The sequence below is a fragment of the Protomyctophum bolini genome, assembly GCF_963924005.1.
Source record: "Protomyctophum bolini genome assembly, chromosome: 8".
Lineage (NCBI taxonomy): Eukaryota > Metazoa > Chordata > Actinopteri > Myctophiformes > Myctophidae > Protomyctophum > Protomyctophum bolini.
Window position 1 is genome coordinate 1,319,857 of NC_137869.1, and position 20,000 is coordinate 1,339,856.

General features: G+C 43.2%; 2 protein-coding genes across 2 annotated transcripts in view; both read right to left on the reverse strand.

The window, feature by feature from the left end:
* Positions 1 to 7,258: 7,258 nt before the first annotated feature.
* mpv17l2 (MPV17 mitochondrial inner membrane protein like 2) overlaps positions 7,259 to 20,000 on the reverse strand; it is a 21,744-nt gene continuing 9,002 nt past the window's right edge. The window contains exon 7 of the mRNA XM_080770894.1: positions 7,259 to 7,293. The gene's annotated coding sequence lies outside the window, so the exon portion shown is untranslated. The remainder of the gene's footprint in view (positions 7,294 to 20,000) is intronic.
* LOC308319526 (kelch domain-containing protein 3-like) lies at positions 11,123 to 16,012 on the reverse strand (the record flags this gene model as incomplete). The annotated part of the gene is made up of 2 exons (XM_080769631.1): positions 11,123 to 12,426; positions 15,949 to 16,012. The coding sequence occupies 2 exons, from the start codon at positions 16,010 to 16,012 to the stop codon at positions 11,123 to 11,125; spliced, it is 1,368 nt and encodes a 455-aa protein (XP_080625757.1).

Sequence of the window (20,000 nt, forward strand, 5' to 3'; positions counted from 1 at the left end):
TTAAGTCCTGGTTACCGCAGCGACCACCACATATGTACAGCTCTCCATTGTAGGTAAAGGCTGAATGATCCCTGCGTTTTTCTGGTAGAAGCTGTGGAGAAGGTGTGTCCAGCCAGAGGTTGGTCTCTGTGTCAAACACTCTGATGGTGTTGTTGTAGTTGTAGTATTGACCCCTCCCCCAGCCTCCAAACACAAACATCTTTGTCCCGATGATGGTAGCAGAGTGACCGTATGAAACAGGAGGTGGAGTTCCTCTGGTGTTAATTAAAGTCCAGACCATCGTGGTGGTGTCCAACTTGTAGATGTCATTAGTGGGTCCAGTCTGGGTTTCTCCTCCATGAATATACATGACCTTCCCCAACACACAGGCTGATTGGTATTTCCTCCCCTTAGGAACGGTTCCAGAATGGTTGAACCATCTGTGGGCGTCAACATCAAATGCATGAAGCACATTGCGGTTATAACCTCCCCAGAGGTAGACAGTGTCTCCAATCAGCACAGCTGTGTAGCCCTCACGCCTGGAGGGAACCCCAAGGCGAGGTTCTCCAGGGGTCACTGGGGTCAACCTCCTCCAGCATAAAGACATAGTGTTGAAGACCTTAACTTAAATGGGATCTCTTCTCCTCTTGTTTCCGTCTCCTCCAAAGCAGTAGATCTCGTGTCCGACCACCACAGCAGCCTGGTCCTTCCTATGTTCTCCTTCCAGATGTATCGTCCAGTGAAACATTTCACACAGCAGCTCCACCGTCAATGAGTGTTAACAACTAGTTTACAGATGAACTTGTTAGGACGAAGGCAGCTCGGTTTCCTCGTTGCAAGTCACTAACTGATGTTTAGAGTATCGGACAAGGCTTTATAAAGAACAATTACACCGTTGTGATGTCATGGCATGATTGCATCATAATGTAGGATGGCTAATATGGTCACGCAATATTTTGGCCAAACAGTCACTATTGCAATCCAGCCCAGAATGCACTCTGTTCCTACCCGGAAGGAGGAGTGAAATCGCCTCATGCGCTTTTGAGCAACTTAATGCAAGTGGATGGAAGGAGAACTCGGATGCCGTCTCTATTCATATATACTCTAAGGGGCAGACGCATGTTGTCTCAGTAAGACAGCCCCTCCCCCCTCTCCACAAGGTGGGGCTGAGTGCAGCAAAGCATCATGGTCATTGTAGTCTGGGCTACATGTTGTCTCAGTAAGACAGCCCCTCTGCCTCTCCACAAGGTGGGGCTGAGTGCAGCACGAAGAACGACTGACATTTTTTTAAATCCGATCTCAGGTCAGAATGGGTTAATCAGACCCAGTGTGTGTGTCCAGTGGAAACCTCGTATGAATCTGATCTCAGGTCAGAATGGGTTAAAAGAGTCGACTGCATGATTCAGCGTTTCTTAATGCCAGAGGCGAGGCATTCCACATATAGGGTATAGGAGCTATACCACAGCGAAAGGCAGGCCCGGGCGCTCCCCCGTGGTCTTCAACTTGGACGCAGGTATTTCTTTCTATAGCAGAACCTTTGCTGGAGATCTGACATTTGGTTTAGGAGGCTGCATGTACAGCGGGGGCCAGCCCATGTAGAGCTTTAACCCATTCTGACCTGAGATCAGATTCATAACGAGGTTTCCACTCGGACACACACTGGTCTAATTAACCCATTCTGACCTGAGATCAGATTCTAAAAAATGTCAGTCGTTCTTCGTTTAAAAAAAAATAGCAGACCTACAAGCTCGTAGCGCGCCACTCGGTGGCGCGCTATGAGCTTGTAGATCTGCTATTTTTCAAATAGCTAAAGCATAACATGATGCCATCACCAAAACGGGTTCCCGGTCAGAATGGGTTAAAAGTGATTAAAAAAAGTATTTTAAAATCAATTCTGGCTTTAATATATAGGGAGCCAGTGTAGTGCGGCTAATGCTGGAGCGAAGGCCTATAGCCAATCACGGGAGCGAGTCACACTGCGACTATAGGTTTCTGATGTAACATGGATGAAATATAACGTCCAGGGCTTTATTATATATGAAGAGGTGCCAGCGATTATAGCGTCTTTCAGTCAGAGAAGAAATCAGTCAAGAAAAGGGACAACCTGCAGTAGGACACACACATACAAGTATGCCATGTTTTATTTTCTGCACCACCTGCTTTATTTTATATTGTTTTTATTTATTTTTCCCATGTCATTGATATCATGTGTCACACTCTGTCCTAGTGTGAAGGTAGTGTGGGCCCAAAAATGGCACTGAACCAGCTAAAAAATAGTGAAAGGTACTGAAAACAAGTCTTTTGATGAACAATCAATATGTTTTTATTCACCTTGCAGAGTTCACATGAAAGAGTCGTTCCAACAAACGGCATAGAAAAAAAAGAAGTATATCCGGCCCACTGGCCAGGTTGGCTCTATCTAGGCCTGCTCTGCACCCTGTGTAATCCTACATTGATTGCCCGGGCAGTGGCAGGTGCTCCTTATAAAGGCTAGGCCCCTCCCATGGACCCAAACCAACCCTGGATTGATTCCACAATCATACCAGTGCAATTGATTCCACAATCATACCAGTGCAATTGATTCCACAATCATACCAGTATACCAGTGCATTCCCAATGTCCAGAGACATCACAATTCATAACATATTTTAGTGTCACATAATATTATAAATGATCTACATAATATGATTAAAGAGTTCTCTAAACAAACCCTCCCACTGTTGGCATGTTCCCCATACCCCACAGTAGTTGCTCCCTTCAATGAAGTCAACAATCAATTATCAATCAACAAATGCACAATAAATAATGTCAAACTAAACTCATTTTCTGCAAATTCAAACTCTGTTGGTTATCTTCAGTCTCAGTGGCAGGGTGAACTGCCACACATGTTGTTATGTTGTTGTTTGTAATATCTGTGATTGTGCTTTGGCAACACTTGTAAAACGTCATGCCAATAAAGCCTGTTGAATTGAAAATTGAGTTAAATGGGTGAACACAAATCTAACGGTAGAAACAGTGATGGAAAATCCCCTGTCGTGAGACACTTTAACCCATTCTGACCCGAGATCAGATTCTATACGAGGTTTCCACTGGACTCACACTGGTTTGATTAACCCATTCTGACCGGAGATCAGATTCTAAAAAAATGTCAGTCGTTCTTCGATTTTTCCAAAAATAGCAGACCTACAAGCTCGTAGCGCGCCACTCGGTGGCGCGCTACGAGCTTGTAGATCTGCTATTTTTCAATAGCTAAAGCATAACATGATGCTAACACCGAAATGGGTTCCCCGTTCAGAATGGGTTAATTCAGCAGCGCATGAATCTGTGTGTGCTGTCTTTGTCTGTGTGTGCGTGTGCGTGTGCGTGTGTGTGTGTGTGTGTGCGCGTGTGTGTGTTTGCGTGTGTGTGTGTGTGTGTGTGTGTGCGTGCGTGTGTGTGTGTGTGCGCGTGTGCGTGTGTCTGTGTGTGCTGTGTTTGTCCATGTGCCTTGTATTGATATGAATTAAAAGTGACAGAAGGGCGTCAGAGTGCTGGCTGTATCTGTGAGTCTTTTTGATACAGAGACATAGTTTACATAGTTTATTTGATTTAATCCAAAATGAGTTAATAGCTGCACAGGCAGACTCTTCACATACTAGAGCATGTCTGAGATAAATGTCAGAGCTGAAATCGACGTGTAAATATGAAATAAATGCTTAAACATGTAGCTATAGGTGTAATGTTAGAGACCACAGAAGACATGTAAATATGAAATAAATGCTTAAACATGTAGCTATAGGTGTAATGTTAGAGACCACAGAAGACATGTAAATATGAAATAAATGCTTAAACATGTAGCTATAGGTGTAATGTTAGAGACCACAGAAGACATGTAAATATGAAATAAATGCTTAAACATGTAGCTATAGGTGTAATGTTAGAGACCACAGAAGACATGTAAATATGAAATAAATGCTTAAACATGTAGCTATAGGTGTAATGTTAGAGACCACAGAAGTGACCCTTTCAGGCCTGTTTTCTCAACTCGCTGTTTCTCTACAAGAAGAAAACTGGTAGGCCAAACTGAACAACCAATAAGTCAATTTGAAGCTATGATTCCCTGCTTTCATATGACATGAAAAAAAAAAAACACTGTTTCCTTCTTTTGAGGAACAAGCTGTCCAAAAAAGCACAAAATGTCCGCAAACATTAAATGCCATCAACGATGAAGGGAACATTTACGTCATCTTTAGAGAAATTAGGTAAATGGTGCGTTTATGTAGCGGCGCTTTACATAGATTGTGCATTACATTCACACATTCACTCACACATTGCGGCGGAAGCCACGCAAGGCACCAACCAGCACATCGGGAGCAATTTGGGGTTCAGTGTCGTCTTGCCCAAGGACACTTGGGCAGCTCAGTGGCCTTGTGGTTAGAGTGTTTGCCCTGAAACTGGGAGGTTGGGGCCGGGTTCGATCCCAAGGGGCGGGTCATACCAAAAACTGTAAACCAAATGAGACCCTGTGCCTCCCTGCTTGACACTCAGCATGAAAGGGTTGGATTGGGGGGGGGGGTCAAATCATATCTAGACCAATCAAATGATTCCCGAGCGCGGCACGGCTGCAGCTCACCGCTCCCAAGAGACGGGCCAAACACGGAGAACACGTTTCACTGCGGTAAGGTGTGTGACAAATCGTACGACTTTGACTTTGACGTGCTAATTCAAAACAGGTGGTACGCTGGGCAGTTGAGTGATATCTATCGAGCACTTCCAAACTCCAGCACTTAGAAAAAGAATCACCTGCAATGACACAAAGTATCTCATAACAATAACAATGTCTACGGTGGATTTTTATGAAACAAACACTTTGAGGATATATGTTTGAATGAATGGGCTGCCATTTGGGAAGTTGAACCTTGTTAGCACCTTGCCATTAACTTATATGGTAAGATATGGAGAATAGCCCCTCCTAGTGGCCGCGGTCTGCATATGGAGAATAGGAAGTGTCTCCTCATGGGTGTTTGTTGTAGAGGGACAGACAGACAGACAGACAGACAGACAGACAGACAGACAGACAGACAGACAGACAGACAGACAGACAGACAGACAGACTTAACCCTGATAAAAGTAAGTAAAATAACTCTATTATATGTTTTTTGTGATCATTAGAATGTCTAGAACATGTTTTATTTATTATTGTGAAAGATATCCCGCCAAATGTAAAATTATTAATTTATTATTATTAATGTAATAATCATTATAAATGTGCATTCAATTTGCAAAAACCTTTTTCCTTATTTATATTTTTTACATAATTTCCTCTGAGTCCTAGTAGTAAAAAGTAAAAGTACGGTTGAAATATCTTTTTTGCATGTAGAAATTAATCCGGGTGTTACAGTACAGTACAGTACAGTACAGTACAGTACAGTACAGTACAGTACAGTACAGTACAGTACAGTACAGGCTACGGCACAGGGTTAAGAATAGAAAAGGTATATTATCATTCTTCAATGAATCAAATATTTGTTTCACCATTTGAGATACAGGGCTGTATTTTGCGTGTCTTAAGTACCAGGTCTTATTCCCTAACTTGAGTAAACTAAAGACCTGGAGGCGTGATCAATGTCATTTGGCTATTCTGAGTGGCCAAAGAGCATTGACCACGCCTCCAGGTCTTTAGTTTACTCAAGTTAGGGAATAAGACCTGGTCCTTAAGACACGCAAAATACAGCCCACAGGGTCATGCAGGCAATGGCATATATTTAACACTTATACTGCCACCTGCTGGACGCAGAGCCAACCTCAGGCTGTCGAGCCTATTTCAATGCAGCACACGCCGGACCCACATCCTGTTTTGGGGCGTCAATGTTTAATGCTAATAAATAGCATCAATGCTAGCGAGATAAAATGAAGCCATCCTTGCTCTAGAAAGCACCAGTGTTTCCATCTAGACCTCCGGATAATCCGCAAAGACCTCCGAAAGACGGAGAGCTCCGTAGATTTGGAGTTATTCAGCTTCTTAGTCAGCCTGTATAACGGGAGGTGGACGGACGGCAGTGCGGTTGTGAAACCCGGCCGAGGATCGCTAAAGAAGCCGACAGCGTTACATTCACAGAAACCACCCAATGACAGAACCGCAGAATTCAATTTAGTCGTGAAACGTTACGTTTAATTGAAGAAAATGTCTTGACAGCGATTAATCGATTAACGATTAACCGCTAACCTCCCCAGAATCATTTCAGTAGAGCAGCCAATGTTTCAACAACACAACCCCTTCGTTCATCTCGAAGACACCATCAAACCGATGAAACACAAACCCATGAGGGTCCAACCATCTTTGTAGTTCTTTTGGAGCTTTGTAGTCAGTCCTTCCTGTCGTCCTCATTTAGAGTGGCGTCACGGGCGTGTGATCGGAGACGCTTCGTTCACCTTGTCCTGCAGAAAAGGATTCAAAGGAGAACAACCGAGCATTAAACTAATTCATCGTCAATTTACTGTTTTGTTATTGTACGCCCAGTGATAGACACTTTATCATTGCTCTGACAAGTGGAAAGTCGCGTAAACAGTTTTGAGCTTGTAACGTGTCTTAAGGACATATTAAAGGTATTTTAAGGACATATTAAAGGTGTCACCATGGGTACAGAGTCTTAGAGGACATATTAAAGGTGTCACCATGGGTACAGAGTCTTAGAGGACATATTAAAGGTGTCCCCATGGGTACAGAGTCTTAGGGGACAGATTAAAGGTGTCACCATGGGTACAGAGTCTTAGAGGACATATTAAAGGTGTCACCATGGGTACAGAGTCTTAGAGGACATATTAAAGGTGTCCCCATGGGTACAGAGTCTTAGGGGACATATTAAAGGTGTCACCATGGGTACAGAGTCTTAGGGGACATAGTAAAGGTGTCACCATGGGTACAGAGTCTTAGAGGACATATTAAAGGTGTCACCATGGGTACAGAGTCTTAGGGGACAGATTAAAGGTGTCACCATGGGTACAGAGTCTTAGAGGACATATTAAAGGTGTCACCATGGGTACAGAGTCTTAGAGGACATATTAAAGGTGTCACCATGGGTACAGAGTCTTAGAGGACATATTAAAGGTGTCACCATGGGTACAGAGTCTTAGGGGACATATTAAAGGTCTCATGGGTACAGAGTCTTAGAGGACATATTAAAGGTTTCACCATGGGTACAGAGTCGTCCAGCCTGTGGAAGCTGTTCCTTCTGTGGGATCGAACGGTCTTGACGACGCAGACGACCAGACCCAGAGCCAGGACCACGCAGAAGATACACAGCACAGTTATCAGCCCCGCGTTGTACTGGACACCTTCAACACATAGACACACACAGCAATTTTATCACCCTACGGGGCGATACTGTACACCTTCAACACATAGACACACACAGCATGTTATCACCCTGCGGGGCGATACTGGACACCTTCAACACATAGACACACACAGCATGTTATCACCCTGCGGGGCGATACTGGACACCTTCAACACATAGACACACACAGCATGTTATCACCCTGCGGGGCGATATTGGACACCTTCAACACATAGACACACACAGCATGTTATCACCCTGCGGGGCGATACTGTACACCTTCAACACATAGACACACACAGCATGTTATCACCCTACGGGGTGATACTGGACACCTTCAACACACACACACACAGCATGTTATCACCCTACGGGGTGATACTGGACACCTTCAACACATAGACACACACAGCATGTTATCACCCTACGGGGCGATACTGAACACCTTCAACACACACACACACACAGAGTTATCAGCCCCGCGGGGCGATACTGAACACCTACAACACACAGACACCAGTATTCATTTTGACAGCTATAATTTTAAGCTAGTTTTGACTTTGACGTCAAAATAGCGATACGATGGCAACTACTGTATATGCACGGAAATTATGTGAGCCACGTGAAAACCTGCCATGTGACAACACATGTGATTGTGAGCCACGTGAAAGGGACCTTTGCATTCATAGAGATCACAACATAAACCTGCTGTCACACTTGAAGCTGAAATGTATGCTGAATATGTTTCATTAGAATAATGATTATTTGGTACACAACCTGTGGCGCTTGCCTGACTGGTAGTGGAGGAGGTGTGGGGGGTCCCAGGGGAGCCGTGGGGGGTCCCAGGGGAGCCGTGGGGGGTCCCAGGGGTTGCTGTGTGCGTTGTGTTGTCGTGAGTCGTTTGGACAGAAGGAGATGAGCGGCCTGCCGTTGGTGACGAAGGAGGAGAGCTTTTTTCTGGAGATGACGACGACGACGATGATGAGGAGGAGGCGGCAGCAGAAGTCACTGATTGGTCGGAGACCTCGCTCGCCACAGAGGCGACCGCAGTCATTGGTCGGTCGGAGACAGAGGAGGCGGTCCCTCTCGGGGTGGAGGCGGTCCCTCTCGGGGTGGAGGCGGTCCCTGGAGCGCCGGTTGTGTCTGCACAGGAACACACAGAGCGAGGTTAATGTGAGCTACAAGCTCTCATTGTGAGCTACAATGCAACTCGCAGCGCAACGTGATGTGAGCTTGTATCTCTGCTATTTTCAGAGAGCAACACCCGAGCAGTCGTGAGTCCGACACCCTACTACCAGACCTCAATGTGTCCACAACTGGTCTTTAACGACCTCAATGTGTCCACAACTGATCTTTTTAACCTCAATGTGTCCACAACTGGTCTTTAACGACCTCAATGTGTCCACAACTGGTCTTTAACGACCTCAATGTGTCCACAACTGATCTTTTTAACCTCAATGTGTCCACAACTGGTCTTTTTAACCTCAATGTGTCCACAACTGGTCTTTTTAACCTCAATGTGTCCACAACTGGTCTTTTTAACCTCAATGTGTCCACAACTGGTCTTTAACGACCTCAATGTGTCCACAACTGGTCTTTTTAACCTCAATGTGTCCACAACTGGTCTTTATCAACCTCAATGTGTCCACAACTGGTCTTTATCGACCTCAATGTGTCCACAACTGGTCTTTATCGACCTCAATGTGTCCACAACTGGTCTTTATCGACCTCAATGTGTCCACAACTGGTCTTTTTAACCTCAATGTGTCCACAACTGGTCTTTAACGACCTCAATGTGTCCACAACTGGTCTTTATCGACCTCAATGTGTCCACAACTGGTCTTTTTAACCTCAATGTGTCCACAACTGGTCTTTATCAACCTCAATGTGTCCACAACTGATCTTTAACGACCTCAATGTGTCCACAACTGGTCTTTAACGACCTCAATGTGTCCACAACTGGTCTTTATCGACCTCAATGTGTCCACAACTGGTCTTTTTAACCTCAATGTGTCCACAACTGATCTTTTTAACCTTAATGTGTCCACAACTGGTCTTTTTAACCTCAATGTGTCCACAACTGATCTTTTTAACCTCAATGTGTCCACAACTGGTCTTTTTAACCTCAATGTGTCCACAACTGATCTTTTTAACCTCAATGTGTCCACAACTGGTCTTTTTAACCTCAATGTGTCCACAACTGATCTTTTTAACCTCAATGTGTCCACAACTGGTCTTTTTAACCTCAATGTGTCCACAACTGGTCTTTAACGACCTCAATGTGTCCACAACTGGTCTTTATCGACCTCAATGTGTCCACAACTGGTCTTTTTAACCTCAATGTGTCCACAACTGATCTTTTTAACCTCAATGTGTCCACAACTGGTCTTTTTAACCTCAATGTGTCCACAACTGATCTTTTTAACCTCAATGTGTCCACAACTGGTCTTTTTAACCTCAATGTGTCCACAACTGATCTTTTTAACCTCAATGTGTCCACAACTGGTCTTTTTAACCTCAATGTGTCCACAACTGATCTTTTTAACCTCAATGTGTCCACAACTGGTCTTTAACGACCTCAATGTGTCCACAACTGGTCTTTTTAACCTCAATGTGTCCACAACTGGTCTTTTTAACCTCAATGTGTCCACAACTGGTCTTTTTAACCTCAATGTGTCCACAACTGGTCTTTAACGACCTCAATGTGTCCACAACTGGTCTTTTTAACCTCAATGTGTCCACAACTGATCTTTTTCATACTTTTTTTTAAAAGTAGCAGATCTACAAGCTCAAAATGCGTCACGAAGCGACATATCTTGAGCTTGTAGATCTGCTACTTTTGATGCTTTTTTGCGTGACACTGTAGTGTGATCTAGTAGGGAGTTTGCAGCAGCTTGCTTATTTAGGCCGTTTCTCTACATTCAAATTCATCAATTGTATCCTAAGAGGAGATCACTCACAACCCGTGATTAAAATAATTGTGAACGCAGTGATTGCGAATTCAGTGAGCACTTACTATGAGACCTAGCAGATCATGTCTGTCTGTCTGTCTGTCTGTCTCTGTGTGTGTGTGTGTGTGTGTGTGTGTGTGTGTGTCCCCTTTGTGCCCATATATGGAGCTGAGTGATTTGTTTGTGATTGATGCAACACACTCCATATTTGGACGTATAGCTGCTTTGGGGACTCCTTATATGGTTATGGCTAAGTTAAAAACATAACTTAAAAATAAATCTTAAAAAACCCCAAATATGTACGAGCTGCGTTCGCTTCCCGCGTTTGCGCGTCTTACTGGTTAGTAGCAGTGATAATTACATCTGACCGTTACAAGTTAATTTACCGTATTGTCCGTAATATAAGACCACTCTGATTAGAAGACGACCTTCAGTTTTCAAAATCCATTCGTGGAAACGAACATTATTGATTCAAATAGTCTCTAGTCCCAGATTATACAATATGATTTTTAGGATATTGCCATTGGAAGAAAAACAAACGTAGATTTATATTCAGACCAAAAGGGTAGAAACAAAACAAACAATACAATATGGAGACTATGAAGTCTATTCTCCAGAGACCTCACCTTCTCTGTAGATTTGTAGAAGATACTTCTTGGGTGCTTTTTGGGTTAGGGTTTGGTTTAACATAGTTTTACTGAGGTCAGGGTTAGGGTTAAGCTTAGGTTTAGGTATAGTTTCAGCTATTTAAAATGCTCTTTGTTGTATGGTCTTCTTTCTCTGAACTTCAGTGTTCTATGTTTCTATGGCTTATTGTGCCTATTGCATATTTTTATTGCTTGGCCCGTTATCGCTGCTTGCAGCTATACATTTTTTTCAGCTGCTGTTGCTAGTCATGGCTGCCAGTTCCCACCTGATGTTGTGTGGGAGTCCAGACTGCTCCAGACCGTACTGAATAACTGCTAGCTTACATAATGTCTTGAGGCTCGGACTGAAGTCTAAGACATACAGGTCACCAGAGGATGTGCTTTTGTATGTTCCATTATCTAGGATACATTTGTATCCTTCAAAGAGGACGATACGATCTCCCATCATGCACATCCAGCACATCCTAGACTGTGGAGATGGACGTTTCCCCTTGGGCTCAACCTTCTTCCAGGAGAAGGTCTCTGGACTGAATTTCCACAGATCATTAAAGTACTTGTTACCGTAGCGACCACCAAATATGTACAGCTCTCCATTGTAGGTAAAGGCTGAATGATCCCAGCGTCCTCCTGGTAGAAGCTGTGTAGAAGGTGTGTCCAGCCAGAGGTTGGTCTCTGTGTCAAACACTCTGATGGTGTTGTTGATGGTGTTGGTGTTGTTGTTGTACTGACCCCACCCATAGCCTCCAAATACAAACATCTGTGTCCCGATGATGGTACCAGAGTGACCTACTGTAGCAGGAGGTGGAGTTCCTCTGGTGTTAATTAAAGTCCAGACCATTGTGGTGGTGTCCAACTTGTAGATGTCATTAGTGTATCCAGTCCCGGTCCATCCTCCATGAATAAACATGACCTTCCCCAAGACACAGGCTGAGTGGCGCCACCTTCCCTTTGGAACGGTTCCAGAAACCTGTGGTTTGAACCATCTGTGGGCGTCAACATCAAATGCATAAAGCACATTGCAGTGAGGATGACCTCCCCAGAGGTAGACAATATCTTCAATCAGCACAGCTGTGTGGCCCCAGTTCCTGGTGGGAACCTCAAGGTGAGGTTCTCCTGTTCCAGGGGTCACTGGGGTCACCTTCCTCCAGCGTAAAGTCAGTGTGTTGAAGACCTGCACATCAATCTGATCCTCGTTGTTCTCCTCAGAGTTCCTTCTAAAGTAGTACAGCTGGTGTCTCACCGCTACAGCAGCACCACCTTCCTTTGGTGATCCTTTCTGAAGCAACGTCCAGGAAAACATCTTTTGTGATTTGTTTTCTTTAGATTCTAGAGCTCTTTGAGTCTTGAAGAGAACAGTCTTGAAGATAACAGTCTTGAAGAGAACAGTCTTGAAAAGAACAGTCTTGAAGAGAACAGTCCTGTAGAGAACAGTCTTGAAGATAACAGTCTTGAAGAGAAGAGTCCTGTAGAGATCTGTGGTGAAGATAACAGTCTTGAAGATAACAGTCTTGAAGAGAAGAGTCCTGTAGAGATCTGTGGTGAAGGATGAAGTCTTGGAGAAGTTGATTCAAACTGACCTCTCTCTGAGGCTGCAGTGCTTTTTATCATACTGGCTGGATTGATGATGTCATACCGGTGAGGTCACACATTTGACATCATGACATCATGGACCCCATATTTGGGCATGTACTGTATTTTGGGGCGCTAGCGCCTCCTATAGACAGGTTAAATGTTTGTTTTTCCTTAGACAAACATTAAAAACGCCATTGGCAATGAACAGAGTTTAATGTCTGTTTTTGTACCGTGTCTGTTTTATCTGTTACTGTGCAAATCGTCCTCAATGTTGTAAGATGATAAGAGCGCCCCTCACTTCACATGGGTGTGATTTTTAATATTGTTCTGCTGTGACAACGCAACATGAACCAGCTATGTAGAGTTCCACAGGGCAGGGCTTCTTAACCTGGGGCTTGAGACCCCTCAGGGGGGGGGGGGGGGTCGCAATTTAAAAAAACAATTGGGGAGGGGGGTCCCCATATAATTATTTCTAGAGTGGTGCCCGTTGGGCACTGGCCAACTTGGAACGATGCAAGTTGGAAATGCATACCACACCCAGTTATTGTGTGTGTGTCCTGTTTATGACCATATATGGAGTTATTTGTCAAGCATGCCCGCATATGGAGTCTAGAGGCCTTAGAGTATATATGAATAGAGCGTCGCAGTCCCGCCCCCTCGAGAGACCCGGAAAAGAAATTGCCGTTCATTTTCCTCATAGGCTTTTCTTAAAAGTATTTATTTAAAGACGGTTACGCCGCGGACAAAGCCAACTCTGACCGTGACAAATCATGACAATGAACACAATGTCTTGGGTGAGAATCAGGATTAAACCCAGACTAACGAACAGGGTGAGAAATGAATCAGGATTAAACCCAGGCTAACAGGGTGAGAAATGAATCAGGATTAAACCCAGGCTAACAGGGTGAGAAATGAATCAGGATTAAACCCAGGCTAACGAACAGGGTGAGAAATGAATCAGGATTAAACCCAGGCTAACGAACAGGGTGAGAAATGAATCAGGATTAAACCCAGACTAACGAACAGGGTGAGAAATTAATCAGGATTAAACCCAGGCTAACGAACAGGGTGAGAAATGAATCAGGATTAAACCCAGGCTAACGAACAGGGTGAGAAATGAATCAGGATTAAACCCAGACTAACGAACAGGGTGAGAAATGAATCAGGATTAAACCCAGGCTAACGAACAGGGTGAGAAATGAATCAGGATTAAACCCAGGCTAACGAACAGGGTGAGAAATGAATCAGGATTAAACCCAGACTAACGGGGTGAGAAATGAATCAGGATTAAACCCAGACTAACGAACAGGGTGAGAAATGAATCAGGATTAAACCCAGGCTAACGAACAGGGTGACCAGATCCAAACTGCTCATTTCAGGGACAGAAGTATCTCTTGTGTTTAGCGAGTGGGACGGGACAGAATGGAGTTAGCAACTTATTACTTGTGTTGCTCAGTGGCGTGCACAGATAGACACTAGGGGGTGCTAGAGCACCCCCTGCCCAATGTGGGCTTTCTTAGAAAGAATAAAATAAAGGCAGGAGACAACACTATTTGTTTTGTTTTTCTTCTATAGAGACGGCACCCGGAGGAAGCCCTGAGGCCTAGTGGACATAGTTGGTATTACAGTTTGTTCCCAAACACATGAACGCGCTGGTTTCACGTCTCATGATGACACGTGAACGCCGTTTCATACGTGAACGCGTGCAAATGATATGCGCGTTTCACGATGATATGGGTCCCCATCCATCCCAGAATGCACTCTGTTCCTACGCGGAAGGAGGAGTGAAATGAAATCGCCTCATGCGCTTTAGAGCAACTTAATGCAAGTTACCGGGAGGAGGAATCCGGTTGAAAAAGGAGCGGTTTGGATCTGGTCACCCTGTTCCTTAGTCTGGGTTCTCACCCTGTCAGCCTGGGTTCCATGTGCGTGCGTGCGTGCGTGCGTGCGTGCGTGCGTGCGTGCGTGCGTGCGTGCGTGCGTACTGTGTGCGTGCGTGCGTGCGTGCGTGCGTGCGTGCGTGCGTGCGGTTGTTAACCGCATGCAGACACATCAGACAAACAGTGAGAGGTTCATGCCAGGTTCATCTCGTCTTCGAACAACTAATATTGACTTACATCTTAATAAAGTGTGACAGTGTTGTATGTGGTAGTGTTGTAACAGTGTTTACATAAAGTGTGACAGTGTTGTATGTGGTAGTGTTGTAACAGTGTTACATCTTAATAAAGTGTGACAGTGTTGTATGTGGTAGTGTTGTAACAGTGTTACATCTACAGTGTTGTATGTGGTAGTGTTGTAACAGTGTTACATATACAGTGTTGTATGTGGTAGTGTTGTAACAGTGTTACATCTTAATAAAGTGTGACAGTGTTGTATGTGGTAGTGTTGTAACAGTGTTTACATCTACAGTGTGGTATGTCGTAGTGTTGTAACAGTGTTTACATCTTAATAAAGTGTGACAGTGTTGTATGTGGTAGTGTTGTAACAGTGTTTACATCTACAGTGTTGTATGTGGTAGTGTTGTAACAGTGTTACATCTACAGTGTTGTATGTGGTAGTGTTGTAACAGTGTTACATCTTAATAAAGTGTGACAGTGTTGTATGTGGTAGTGTTGTAACAGTGTTACATCTTAATAAAGTGTGTCAGTGTTGTATGTCGTAGTGTTGTAACAGTGTTTACACCTTAATAAAGGCACCCAGGATCTCCTGGCCAAACCGCATCAACAACATCAACCTATGGGAACGCACCAAACAAGAAGCAATAGAGATACAGCTGATGAGGAGAAAGTGGAGCTGGATTGGTCACACACTAAGAAAAAACAACACAGCAATAACTAAACAGGCACTAACGTGGAACCCACAAGGAAAAACGGAGCAGAGGGAGACCCAAAAACACGTGGAGAAGGAGCACGGAGCTGGATGTCAAACGGAAGGGACTGACGTGGAAACAGCTGGAGAGGACGGCGCAAGACGGACGAGGGTGGAAACGACTCATCAATGGCCTACAGTATGTTCCCAAAGTAATACAAAGGCCTAAGTAAAGTAAGAAGTATGTAGACAGCACTAGAATTGCATTGTATGTAGGCATAGCACGTCATAGTACATTATGTATAGCATAGTATAGTATATATGTATAGTTTATATGTATAGTTTCATCATATAGATATTCCACTGTTACTTTCTTAGCTTACGCATGTTTCATGATAAATGCTTTTTATGTGATGTATTCCCACGCTCTTTTGTTCTTGCTTAATGTAAATCACTCTGGATTAAGAGCGTCTGATAAATTGTAAATTGTAGTTTGTAGTTTGTCGAGTCAACCGGCCACAACACTCCATCTGCTCTGTCCATTTGCATCGTTTTGCATCGGCCGCACGCGACTTCCAACACACACCGTTTTAATAGGCAAATGTTTTAAAACACCTTTTTAACTCGCATATCTTTAAAACATTAAACTATTAAATATTAAATGTTTTGTCTTACCTTTGGAGAGAACGGCCTGCAGGCACACACACACGAGCACCGTGACACGCATCGCTGCTGGCATGCTGAGGAGTGAATGGTCATACCACAATGCACACACACACACACACACACACACACACACACACACACACACACACACACACACACACACACACACACACGTACACACGCACGCACGCACGCACGCACGCACGCAGGCACACACACGCACAGCATCCTGCACATCAGGATGTGTGTGTGAGTGACCATATAAAGAGGTGTGTTTGTATGAAATGTGAAAATCAACTCAGTCAATGTTTGAACAAGTCAGTGTTTACTCAACTGTACTTTATATAAGAGTTGGACATGCATTCAGTATCAATACTGTAGTAATCACTGTCCTACTGTACTTTATATTACAATACTGTAGTAATCACTGTCCTACTGTACTTTATATTACAATACTGTAGTAATCACTGTCCTACTGTACTTTATATTACAATAGGGTAGTAATCACTGTCCTACTGTACTTTATATTACAATACTGTAGTAATCACTGTCCTACTGTACTTTATATTACAATACTGTAGTAATCACTGTCCTACTGTACTTTATATTACAATACTGTAGTAATCACTGTCCTACTGTACTTTATATTACAATACTGTAGTAATCACTGTCCTACTGTACTTTATATTACAATACTGTAGTAATCACTGTCCTACTGTACTTTATATTACAATACTGTAGTAATCACTGTCCTACTGTACTTTATATTACAGTACTGTAGTAATCACTGTCCTACTGTACTTTATATTACAATACTGTAGTAATCACTGTCCTACTGTACTTTATATTACAGTACTGTAGTAATCACTGTCCTACTGTACTTTATATTACAATACTGTAGTAATCACTGTCCTACTGTACTTTATATTACAGTACTGTAGTAATCACTGTCCTACTGTACTTTATATTACAACACTGTAGTAATCACTGTCCTACTGTACTTTATATTACAATACTGTAGTAATCACTGTCCTACTGTACTTTATATTACAATACTGTAGTAATCACTGTCCTACTGTACTTTATATTACAGTACTGTAGTAATCACTGTCCTACTGTACTTTATATTACAATACTGTAGTAATCACTGTCCTACTGTACTTTATATTACAATACTGTAGTAATCACTGTCCTACTGTACTTTATATTACAATACTGTAGTAATCACTGTCCTACTGTACTTTATATTACAATACTGTAGTAATCACTGTCCTACTGTACTTTATATTACAATACTGTAGTAATCACTGTCCTACTGTACTTTATATTACAGTACTGTAGTAATCACTGTCCTACTGTACTTTATATTACAATACTGTAGTAATCACTGTCCTACTGTACTTTATATTACAATACTGTAGTAATCACTGTCCTACTGTACTTTATATTACAATACTGTAGTAATCACTGTCCTACTGTACTTTATATTACAATACTGTAGTAATCACTGTCCTACTGTACTTTATATTACAATACTGTAGTAATCACTGTCCTACTGTACTTTATATTACAATACTGTAGTAATCACTGTCCTACTGTACTTTATATTACAATACTGTAGTAATCACTGTCCTACTGTACTTTATATTACAATACTGTAGTAATCACTGTCCTACTGTACTTTATATTACAATACTGTAGTAATCACTGTCCTACTGTACTTTATATTACAATACTGTAGTAATCACTGTCCTACTGTACTTTATATTACAGTACTGTAGTAATCACTGTCCTACTGTACTTTATATTACAATACTGTAGTAATCACTGTCCTACTGTACTTTATATTACAATACTGTAGTAATCACTGTCCTACTGTACTTTATATTACAATACTGTAGTAATCACTGTCCAACTGTACTTTATATTACAATACTGTAGTAATCACTGTCCAACTGTACTTTATATTACAATACTGTAGTAATCACTGTCCAACTGATTTGTCAGGTGCAGGATTCTAAAAGGTCAGAGTAAGTTAGTGTAATATAAAAATAAAATATGAGATACCATTAAAAACTAGTGGAATAATGATAATAACTGTCCAAAATTACAGAAGCTTTCATTATTAGCATCTATTTGACCAAACGTGTTGGAGCTGGCTTCCATAGTTTAGGCCTGTAATTATAGGTAAAAAAAATGATATAGAACATTAAAATATATATCACACCCGTGTGAAGTGAGGGGCGCTCTTTATCGCACATCTTGGCATCAAGCAAATTGAGCTTGATGCAAAGATGTGTAGGACTGAAATAGCCGATTGCCGCGCTGTGACCTTGTAGATCTGCTATTTCTTTTTGAAAAAGCGAGAAAATGTGGTGCAAATCTTTGAACACAATATTCCTTCAAACATACGTTTCCAACTCAAATCTTTGCTTCCGGGGGGTCCCTGGAACAACATGTTTTCAGATGGGGGTCGGTGGCCAATTAATTACACATCGTTTTTGGGGTTCTTGAGAACCACTGATATAGAAACATGTTTCTCAGAAAACCGTCAGGATTTTGAAGACGTTTTTTTCTTCTAATTTCGAGGACAGGCCGACATGGTGTTAAATGTCATCGCAGACTGGACGCGTTTTTTAGGAAAACAGGCGGAAAAAAACCGCTGATAAAAATCTGAAAAACGTAGCAGTGTGCAGAGGGACCTTAAGCTGAGCCGATACAGTACATGGTTTCACATGTTTATACTGTACTACTGTTACAGTACATGGTTTCACATACTAGTGATGCACCCAATATTCGGCAGCAGAAAATATTCGGCAGAAAATGGCTAAAAAATCATTTTTTTAGGCCTATTCGGTTTCGGCCCCGAATAGGCAGAAAATATATCACCGAATAGCGTATGTAATTAATGCATTCTAAAACAAAATACATACATACTGCACCTGGGTAGTATCCTCATTGATGTATCCCGAGGTCATCAGGGTTTCGGGTCTTCCAACATCATACCCCTCACTCAGGTGACCCAGACGGGAGTGATCAAGTCCCCGACTAACGTCCCAGTAGCTACCCTCCATCAGTCCCACTGGGGAAAAACCAGGGGCACACAATCCGTTCCTCCTGAACTATACTCTTCCGGGACTGGGAGGTACCATTCTGGCGCGTGGAAGGACTAGGCTCTGTGGGTTGCCTCCTGTCCGGGCCCCTCCTACGTCTCACCAGGTCCACTCCTGCTCTCACCAGGTCAGGCCCTGTGCGTTGCACCAGACACTTTATTCAGGAATGGTCTCTAAACTACCTCCCCCTGGCCAGCCGGGGCGCCTGATGGAGGGGAAAGGAACTGGTTGGAATAACGTGTTCCTTCCACGCGCTACGACGTCCAACCAGGGAAACTCCCCCCTGTCAGGTGTAAAGGAGCAACTTGGACACTCAGGCATGAAGGAAGCATGAGTTCAAGTCCGTTGGTCTCCCCTTGTCCCCCATATATGGGGACTAGGTTGGCGGAGGGTGTGTAGAGCCCAGGATCACAGTAGATGATTGACACAGGGGTGAAAAATGGGTTACAAAATCGTGGGATAAAAAATATATTTAAAAATAAAAAGGAATGGTGGATTCTCGAGCCGCAACGGTTCCGCAGGCTCCACCTTGCCCTTGGTGGTGCCGCAAGGCTCCGCTTGAGGCTTTGAATGGCCCTCCTAAAGGCCTCACCGTGGGTTTGTTGGGCTTCTTCCTCACGGAAGACACAGGCTGGGGCGCCAACCCATACTGCTCCCCTCCTCATGGGGGCGCTATAACCCATACTGCTCCCCTCCTCATGGGGGCGCTATAACCCACACTGCTCCCGGGTGCCGTCTACTTTGCGGCTGCCACCAAAAGAGCTGAATAAATGTTTTATGGAGCCAGAATAGTTGATTATTATTATTTAAGTCAAGTTGTGCCATAACCATTTGTTTTGCCATAAATCAGGTAGCTATAAGGTGCGGCCATGACAGCAATGGTAGGAAAATATAAGATATATAATATTAATCATATTCAGTATTCGGTTTCGGCCAGAATTTCCCTTT